Raw genomic sequence first — 10,594 nt, 5'->3', positions numbered from 1 at the left:
CTACCAGAGGAAATGTTCTCTTGTTACCATAGGACTCTTAAGTAACAATAAAATGATACTTACTGCCTTCTCCACTTTAGCCAGCTAAGAGAATCAGCATCAGGATCTATCAAAACAATTTTCTAATATAACAGAAGGTGTTCAACTAAGTTAATAAAAAATACAAGCACTTAAAACATTCCACTTAAAAAAAATTAAAAAAAACATTCCACTTAACCCCAATCTCAAAAAGTTATTGATTGGTTTTTACTCCATTGGAAAATCTAAAACTTAGGTAGCAATCATAAATTTAAAAAAGAAAAAAAAATTTTTCCCACAGCCAGGGTGCAAACATAAAATTTCTCAGTTCACTAACCAGTACGTTCGTCAGATTTAAGTGTCACATTTGTTTGTTTGTTGTTTTTTGTGGAGGTGGGATATCAGGGTGTTTGGGTCACAACCAGCTGTGCTCAGGATTTACTCTTGGTTCTGTGCTTGGTAATCAGTCCTGGCAGTGCTCAGGTTACCGTACATGGTGCAGAGGATAAAACCTAGGTAGGCCACATGCAAAACAAATGCCCTACCTGCTCTAGTCTGCTGTTCCAGGCTGGTTAAGTGTAACCTCTTATTTTGGATAAAGATGAAAGGATTCAAAATATACCACCCCAGAATAGGAAACTTTTTATTATTTGGAGCGATTATTTGGTTATTGAGTGGTATTTGACAGTCAACGGATGCAAAAAAGAAACCATTCCCCCAGAGCTTTCTGTATCTGACTAAAGTCAGAATGTGAGAAACAAGGACTGCCATGAATCCCCTTTCCCAAATGGTTTCCTGGCCATTAAAATGTCAACACTGGCACTGAGATAAACCAGCTCTCTAAGATCACCCTTATCTGCCTTTAAATCCCTCCACTCATTTAATTCCAGGGTCTGCAGGTCCCAGCAGCCTAAAAGCTCTTCCCTTTCTCTTGCAACATCATAATTCACCACTATCTGTTTAAAATAGAGGAGTGCTTTACCTGTATTCAAGACTGCTCAAGCCCTCCAGTGCTCATCCTCCAATAGAGGAGTTTAATGTTGTTAAATCAGTTAAAATGAGGAAGGAGACGGTTAAACTCAAGTGGCTCTAAGTCATGGTAACGTATAGTAGGTAACAGAAGTTCCCAGACTTTCATTCCAGAATGTTTCAACTAACAGAATTACTTTTGATTACTGACTGTGCTTCAGCAAATAGCGTTTGTTGAACTTGGGTCAACACCTCTGATATTGCGGCAAATATGAGAAATTAACAAACAAGCCCCTGGGCTAAAACAGGTTGATGCTCCCTCTGGGTCCAGCCTTCCATGTATCTGTCACCAACTGGCTTGATTTATGGGGGCCCTAATTAAGAAGCAATCTTTAGTCTCTTGGGATTATCTACCTAATATTATCAATGTAGTCTCCTTGATATGCTACTTTCTCTCAAAGGTTTTAAATGCATTTTGGTAGCCATTGGCAGTACATCCATGCACTTGGACAAGTAGAAACAAGATCAGCAATGAGATAATCAGCAAAAACAATTCTTCCAAGAATCTAATGTCATAACATATGAGTTCTAGTTTTTTGGTTTTTTTTTTTTGTTGTTGTTGTTGTTTTTTTTTTTTTGGTTTTTGGGCCAAACCCTGTGACAACCAGGGGTTACTCCTGGCTATGTGCTCAGAAATTGCTCCTGGCTTGGGGGACCATATGGGACCAAACCGTGGTTCATCCTAGGTCAGATGCCTGCAAGGCAAACATCTTATCACTGCGCCACCACTCCGGCCCTAACATGTGAGCTTTGCAATGAGTCAAAAGCAATGTAACTCTGATAGTAACTAAGTTGTGGAGTCGAGAGGATAGTAAAAAGAAGATATTGTTAGCTTAATAGTCTTATAAGACTGTGCTGTAAATTAAACCCAAAAATTAGTGTATAAATAACCTCAAGGTTATGACATCAAAACTCTTAAGGAAGACCACTCAAGAGTCAACTAAGCTAATATATATATATATATACCTCCCCAAACTCTAAATGGTACACTCTTAGTCAGTCTAGATTGAACATTACTCTATTGTATCAATTTTCTGCTCAAATTAACTTAGACATTGTCATAAGCTTTCTGTTTATCTTTAACCAGACAAAACATATTATATCCACCAAGAATGGGGTCAACCTCCTCACTCATTTTCCTCTTCTTGCCTGTCATGAGTCACCAAGAATGTGATGGTGCCAATAGAGTGGCACTCCAAGCATTTTGTTGAAAAATTCAATCAAATGATCATACTTCAATTTTGTGAAAACTTTAAAGGTCTTCTTGGATTCTTATGTTTCCATGAACATTCCAAAGGTGCTACTTTCAACCCTGAGAAAAACTTTCTGAAGAATTTGTGTCAAGTCATCCCCCAAGTTGCAAAATTTAAGAAAGCATTGCTCAGTGGCCAAAGAGATAGCATGGAGGTAGAGCATTTGCCTTGCATGCAGAAGGACGGTGGTTTGAATCCTGGCATCCCATATGATCCACTGAAGCCAGGCATGATTTATAAGCACTGAGCCAGGAGTAACCCCTGAGCACTGCCGGGTGTGACCCAAAACAAACAAACAAAAAAAAGCATTGAAAATAAGAAACTTGTAAATAGCAAAACAAAAAAACATGAAGAGATTCGTATTTGGTGTTAACTATAATAAAATAAAACAAGCTCCACATGGCCTCTACCATCTCCTAGCTTCCAAGATCACTCTTTTGCTCTCCCTTACACATGTGTTTCAGCACTTGAGAAGTCTTGCAGTATTGACATTCCCCAGGTACAATGCCATGGCTACTTTGAGCATCTGTCTGAAGCAAATTTCCAGTTTTAAAAGAAGGGTGAGGAGGCTGTAGCAGCCGCCCCAGAATGCACTGTACCTTCACGTGGGTTGAACCCCGCTGGAGATACTCCTTGGCAGCTTCATTCCAGTTCCCAAAGCTGTAAAAGGCATTGGATTTGTTGCACAGTAGCGCAGCTAAGTCCTTAGGGGGAACCCTGTGAGCAAGAACAAACTGGAGGTCAATAAAACCATCTTTTTTGTAGCTACAGCAAACAGTCTTCAAGGTCCACCATTCTGGTGCTGGTTTCCGCCAGCAGAAAATACTTTAAACAAGAAAGGTCCCAAGTATGCTTCTGGTACCTGAACCTGTAGCTCCTTAGAAAACCTGGGGGCCACACAATGTACAAATCTGTTCTTCCTCACTTCCAAAGCCTCCCAGTTGATGAAGCTTTTAATGTGAAATATTCTCAATACCCTGGGACTACCCCCTACTGTGTTTTCCATTGACCAGAGCTAAGACCAGACTCTGTACACAGGTTCCCTCATAAAGGAGGCACCAGATAGGCTGTCAGATCATGAGATCACACCAGGAAGGGCCATGAACTCACTGGAACAGGAGCAAGAACAAGAGGAATAGGGTTCTCATCTCTTCAGTAGGCTGGGTCACCTCAACATCTGCAGAACCTAGACCCAGAGTAGGACCCAAATGGATGCCCTGTGGTTAATTCTATGGTTAATCTTCACTGCCCAGCACTATGGCCATGAGCCACAGGCAGTGGGTTCAGTTCAGATTAATTCAAATTAAATACAATGTAAAGTTCAGCTCCATACTTGCAGAACACTAATTAGTTATATTCTATATGGCAAAACATTCTCATCACAGCGCTAACTCTTGTACAGCAATAGATTAAGGCCAAAAACAAAGTTCCTCATTGCTGATTATCGGTGGAAATAGTGACTAGCCGTGAAATAAGGACAGTTGATAGGTTTTGGCACTTTGATGACGGCGAATAAGAAGAGCATGGACATTAACACTACTATAAAAGTGAATAAAAAGTTTCCTTGTAAGGGGCGATTGGGCCATATCCAATGATAATGCTCTCAGCTAACCTGGAAAGGAAAGTGGGATCACTCCTGGCAATACTTAGGGGACCATGTATATGGTAGTGGGCCACTTGCAAGGCAAGTGATTTATCCTCTGTACTATCTCTCTGGCCCCCAAAATCTCCTTCTTAAAATAAAAACAAGAACCCTACTTTTGATTTGGGCAGTGTAACATTTGGGATTCCAGAAATTCCTGCTTACCTAGTTGAGTTTTTTTCTTAAGTTTAAACATGAATATTCTTTCTCTCTCCCACCTACACTGTCCACTACAGCATTCTCTGCAATAACTTAGTATCTTCTGTGCTGTCCAGACTGTCCATTGTCCCCAAATCGCCTTCTTGTAAAGATTTCTCACAGCAAGGGCATTTTGACCTTGAGAGCCTCTGCCAGTAAGAAATTTGTTACAAAAGCACTAAAGTCACCTACGGTCAGTGGATCACTGAATCTAAGACAGGAGTTCCTAATTAGTCCAGTATACTGTGTCATCTGGAAAGCAGAGTGTGGCTCCTCAAATCAAGGAACGCCAAGAAGACAACGACAAATGTTTCCCGATGGCCAGGTGACCTGAACCACTACCTCAAGTTTCCTCATGCTATACTTTAACCACCACCACCCCCAACACTTGTTTTGCATGCAGCTGATCCAAGTTTAGTACCCAGCACTACATATGGTTCCCTCAGATCCACCAGAACGGATCTCTAAACACAGAAATAGGAGTAAGGCCAGAGTACCACTGGGTTCCGTGCCACCCCACCCCCACCCCAAGAAAAAGAATTCTACCAAGGCAAAGTATCTCACTGGTAAGTAGAACCCATTGTCTAGGAAATCAGGCAAGCAAGTGCCTAATCTCAGAGGTGCCACAAATCACTCATAGGGTGATGAGTCTCGTTATCACTTAAATCATCCCCAAGCCCACTCTGGGTTCAGCTCACAGTGAAAAATTCTAGGAGAAACTTCAAGGATCCCCTTTTGAGTTTTTTAAGGGCAGCATTTGTGACAACTGTATAGGACTTTTCTTCCCACTCCTCCCACACACACACTCACACACAAAATAATGGCCAGGAGCCCTCCCTCTGACCCCTCGGTGCCACACAAGAAACCACTGGACCCCATGTCTGGGGGGAATCTCTGGAGGTGGAAAGACCACCCCACTGCTAGCCTTTGCAGATACTGCTGCTGTGGTGCACATATTGCCTACCCCCTCCCCGGGGGCTCACCGGACTAGGGTAGGAATTTCTTCCCTTCTCTTCCCTCTCCTACTCTAACTGCACCCCCCAAGTAGGCACCCCTACTTGGGAATTGCTGATCTTCTCAGCCTCCTTAGGGTTGCCCCAAAGATAGCCAGGGTAGTCAGCTAAAACCAAAAACCAAAATTATGGAAATCAAAATGGATCAAATTAATGAGTATATTAAAATAAAGAATAAATGAGAAAACAGCATTGCTCTTCAGAGATAAGCATCTTGTGAAAGTACAGCTTGAATTTTGTATTTCTAAAGGGTGTGTGAAGGGTGGGTGAAGGTCTCTGTGATGGGTCTTGGTCAAAAAAAAAAAAAAAGAATCAAGAAAGGAAAAAAGAAAGGCTGTGGGCCAGGGGCCACAAGGTCTGGGATGCATTGGTGGGGAAATCAAGAAGGACAGAACTAAATAGCCAAGCCAAAGTGAATGATAATAGAATCAAGGGACCTAAACTTTAATAATCCAAACTCAAAGGGGCCTGTTACCCTGGCTGGCCAGGGGCAAAGAGTGATGGTTTAGGATGCTGTCTGAGTCCACTGGTGGACGGAGGTTGAGACTGGTGATGGGAAGGGCCCTGGACTCGTTGTATATATGAAATTCAACTTTGAAGGTCTCTAGCTAACAATTGTTCCAATACAGTACAAATTTAAAAAGTAAAATAAAAGGGATCGAAAGGCCTTTTTGAAGCCATGGGGTCCAGGTCTGAGCATCAAGGATGCAGACACCCTTTCTTCCAGTCCCCTGTTGAGAGAAGGAGAGTTTGAGTTTAGCAAAGGGGCTTCCAACCCGGGCATCCATCCTGGCCCTGGGGACAGGGGGGGAGATGGCCACAGGCCCCTGACCCTCCCGCCGGGTCACAAGTGGCCCCCATGGGGCACGAATACGAGGCTGGGCGACACCCAGAGAGACAGTCAGCCTGCCCCCCTGCGCCCCTCCAAGGTCGCTGGCACCAGCTAGGTTCTGCACCCGCGCAGCGTCGGCCCTGAGAGGGGGTCCAGGGGGGGCCCGGGCTCCCCCTAGCTCCCACGGGCTTCCCTCAGTTTCCCCACTCGCACGTCTGCGGCCCAGCACCCCGGGCTCGACGTGGGCCCCCGCGGGCAGGGGGTTCCGGGCGCCCCGAGGGAGCCGCGGGAGAAGCAGGCGGAGGCCGGGCCGGGCCGGCTTCGGGGCGCGCAGGGGCCCCCGGGGGCCGCACAGAACGCGCGCGGGCGTCGAGGCGCTGCCACGCGGCCCCCTCGAACGCGGAGCGGCGCGGGCGAGCGACGAGCCCCCGTTCCGTCTCGTCTGGTGCGCGTGGATGCGTCGCCGCGGCGCTTACCCCGAGCCCGAGGCGGGGGACGGCTCCGGGGCGCTGGCAGCCATGGCTTCGAGCGCTTCGCGGCTTTCCCGCGCGCTCGACGGGCGTTTGCGCTTCCCGTGGCGGCGCCGGCGGCTCCCGCTCCCAAGCCACGCCCCTCGCGTGGCCACGCCCCCTCCAGGGACCAATCCGCGAGGGCCCCCTCGCGTGGCCCCGCCCACGTCGCGGCCTCCCCCTCGCTCTTCCTCCTCAGCCCTCCCCCAGGGACCAATCCGCGAGGGCCCCCTCGCGTGGCCCCGCCCACGGCGCGGCTCTCCCCCCCCCCCCGCGTAGCCCCGCCCACTGAGCGGCTTTGAATTGCCAAGCTTCCTGTCCAAAGTCCATAAAGAAGGGGATCACCTGTACAGCCTCCCCCCCCAAATCCCCAAAGACCCCATTGGGTGGCCTGGTTACTGCACCTCTCCCTGCACTCTGTAAACTGGACTCCAGGGGTTCCCAAAGGGCAGGGACCCCTGGAATGGGGAGCGGGGAGCTTTGAAAATGGCTGTTCTGATGAACGGCTATAAAGAAACTGGTATGTATGCACAATGGAATAGTATGCAGCCATCAGGAGAGATGAAGTCATGAACATTTTCCTATACATGGATGGACATGGAAACTATCATGCTGAGTGTAATATGTCAGGGAGAGAGAGAGAGAGACGCAGAATAATCTCACTCAGCTTTAAGAACAATTAAAGGCACTTTTGCAATAACTCTCAGAGACAAAAAGAGATGAGGGCTGGAAGGTCCAGCTCACAACATGAAGCTCATCACAAAGCGTGGGAGCACAGTTAGAGAAGTAACTACACTAGAGAAGCAGCTATCACATTACAATGTGAATGAAAGGGAAGTGGAAAGCCTGTCTCAAATACAGGGGGGTGGGGAGGAGGGAGATTTGGGACATTGCTGATGGGAAGGTTGCACTGGTGAAGGGGGGTGTTCTTTACATGATGAAACCCAACTACAATCATATTTGTAATCAAGGTGTTTAAATAAAGATATTTTAAAAAGAAATACAAAATTTAAAAAAGATTTTCCAGGACAAGAAAATTTAGTGGAGGTTATATTTGGCCTGTAGTTACACATAGCAGAAGGAAAAACAAAAAAGAAAATGACTGTTCTGTATTGTGTAGGCGCAAAGCTCGATTGAGTGAAGCAGAAGATTACAGAAATCAACTTTTTTTCATTTCTTCGAGTGATTGATATATGAAATAACATCTGGAGACCACCATGAGTCTCCAAATAATTGAATCAACTTGGCATTTCTCAGTTAAGGGCTTCAAAAAAATTGTCCCCAACATAAACCTCTGGCATACTGATCATTTTAAGTACAAACTAGGTAGAAAATAAAGGTAGCAAATTGATCTTTCATGACAAGGGTACAATGCCTTGGCATTAAGAGCAGTCCTGCCTCTGTATTGATTTCTGCCCTAAAACAGCAGTCACTTTTAGACCTGTCAGCTCAACCCTTTTGATGGTTGTGTTAGTGTCCATAAATAATGCTTCCTGTTGTTGTTAGTGTTTTTGATGTATCAGCAGGTCATTATTTTAGAGAGTATTTTTTTTCGGAAGAGGTCACCCTTGATCATTTAACTGGGAATAAAATTCTAGGTTGGAAATCCTGTTTCCCTCAAGATTTTGAAGTTTTTCTGATTATGGCCACTAAATTCCAGTATTGCTTTTGAAAATTCCTTTAAAAAATCTAATAAATAATCTTTAGTGATATTTTTCTGTAGTCCTGAAATTATTTTCCTCTATTGTTTGCTTTGGTCTGGGAGGGCCATACCTAGCAATGCCTTACTCCTGGTTCTGCATTCAGGTATCATGCCTGACAGGCTCAAGGGACCATATGATGCGCCAAATATCAAGCCCAGATTAGCAACATGCAAGGCAAAGTACCTACTGTACTATCTCTTCAGCCCCCCAAATCTGCTTTTATGTGTGCTTTTAACCATTTGTATGTATACATATATAAATATATATGACCTACTTAAACATTTATCAATATATATATAATTCATTTAAATATAAATAGAAATGGTTACCCTATGGAATATTCTGAGAATATCAATTAAGTACATCAAAAATTCAAAAATGATCGTGATATTTTCCCAATAATTTAAGAAAGGCAGTGTGAATTAAATACTGTTAAGCCTGGAGACATTCAGATAATTACACTCTCACACTGATGCCTATACCCACACTGAAACTTGTACATTCACAGAAATGTCAATATATAAAGAGTAAAGCAATAAACACACCTATTTCATTGCAGCTCTGTTCCTGACCCTCTGGCCCTGGTGGTAGGTTTTGAAAAAACTCCAAAGCTAAGACCTTTCACTGACCATAGTTTCTTCCTAGTAGGTAATAAATCCACAAACTCAAAGTGATGTGTTCATCCAGAACTACACCAACATTCCAGACTATGCTCTAGGCCAAGATTCCCTACCCAATTGGCTCTGAAGTGACTATCAGGACTGATCAGACATGATTCTTGAATTTGTCCCTCTAAAACTAGACCAAACTTTCACAGAGGGATGGATACTCAGCAAAACAAGGGTCTAGGTAGTTGTGAACAGAACTTAACCTGAGGGATGAATGTCCACTTAGTTGTGTGGAGAGGACAGACTGTGCACTGTGTATCTTTGGTTGGTACGATGCCCCTGCCCAATGGCACTTTGGGGTGGAACCCAACTCTCAACATCATACACCAGGATTAATGTCCAGGGGAACAATCTTGGTCTGGACCATCACTCTCTATATGAGAGGCATTTCCTAGTCGCATAAATGGGTATGGCCTCATTCCTTCTTTTCCCTGACCTATCTCTTTTTGGAGGCGATACCTCTCCATGACCCTCTATGCCACCAACCTCAAAAGCTGATCTAATTTCTTTTCCTCCTTCCCCTTTCTTGCCATCGCAGAAATATCTGTACCAGGGTGTGTAGGGAGGAGAAGAAATAAACCATTTATTGAAGATAAAAGTTAATCTGCACACATTTGAAAAACAGAACAGTATGTGCAACAGGCAACTTGAGAACCCTGTCCCAAGGACAGGGATGAAATGAGTCAAGCAGTAGAATATGCTGTTATTTTGGGGGGTGGGAGTAGTCCCTGAGATACTTGACTAAAAAAGACACTGAGTGGTTCAATGCTTGGGTCCGGCAAAGTGATGCTGCTTAGGTCTAGTAGTACCAAGCAACAAGGACCAGGATCACTCCAGCCATTGTTTGGGAGAGTCATACTCTGCCAAGGATTGAGTCCAAGTCCCATGCATGCCAAGCAAACATCCTTGGCCTCTGAGTTATCTTCCTTGAAAGTGTTTTTTGTGTTTTGCTTCTTTGTTTCATTTTGTGGTCCTAGGGAACAAACTCAGAGCCACACGCTAACAACTGTTCTACCAGCTGAGCTACATCCCTACCCCCCAAAGTGCTATTTATTTATTCATTTATTTATTTATTTTGGGGGCCACACTTGACTGATTTCAGGGCTTACTCCTGCTCTCAAAGAGCACTCCTGGCAGTGATAGGGGACAAACCATTTGTGGTGCTAATGATCTGACCTGGGTCAGCTACAACCAAGGCAAATACACTACTCACTATCTCTCTGGCCTCCCACGTGTGCTTTTAAAATGACTGTCTATGCTCCCTTGCTACTCCCTACTCATTCTGTTACTATGGATGATAGCAAGAGTGCAAATCTGGTTGGGACAAAGGGAACATTCCCATAGGCTTCAACTCTAACTGTATTTTCTTTATATATTAGCCTTAGAACCTCTAGGAAATTTTTGCCAAAAGAGTATTATACCAATAAAATTTATGTAAAGTTTAAGGATTTATTTTTTGTTTTATTTTGTTTTGTTTTTCTGACCACACCGGGTCACGCTCAAGGGTTACTCCTGGCTCTGTGCTCAGAAATTGCTCCTGGCTTGGGGGACCATATGGGACTCCAGGGGATCTAACCATGGTCCGTCCTAGGTCAGCCACATGCAAGGCAAACACCCTACCTCTGCGCCACCACTCGAGCCCCGATTAAGGATTTCTAAAAGAGGACAAAAACCACTTCATTATTTGGTAAAACAAATATATTAAGTTTCAATTTCTCTAATTAAAATT

General features: G+C 44.4%; 1 protein-coding gene across 1 annotated transcript in view; it reads right to left on the bottom strand.

Annotated features, from left to right (window-relative positions):
* Positions 1-4,272, bottom strand: part of TRANK1 (tetratricopeptide repeat and ankyrin repeat containing 1) — a 75,940-nt gene extending 71,668 nt beyond the window's left edge. Inside the window, exons 1-3 of the mRNA XM_049766468.1 lie at positions 4,262-4,272; positions 2,900-3,017; positions 869-974 (exon numbers count right to left, since the gene is read on the bottom strand). Coding sequence (XP_049622425.1) covers positions 869-974; positions 2,900-3,017; positions 4,262-4,272 — 235 coding nt within the window. The remainder of the gene's footprint in view (positions 1-868; positions 975-2,899; positions 3,018-4,261) is intronic.
* Between the last annotated feature and the right edge of the window lie 6,322 nt (positions 4,273-10,594).

Source organism: Suncus etruscus, chromosome 20, assembly GCF_024139225.1.
Source record: "Suncus etruscus isolate mSunEtr1 chromosome 20, mSunEtr1.pri.cur, whole genome shotgun sequence".
Lineage (NCBI taxonomy): Eukaryota > Metazoa > Chordata > Mammalia > Eulipotyphla > Soricidae > Suncus > Suncus etruscus.
Note: the sequence above shows the minus strand (reverse complement) of the source record. Positions and strands in the feature narration are given on the sequence as shown.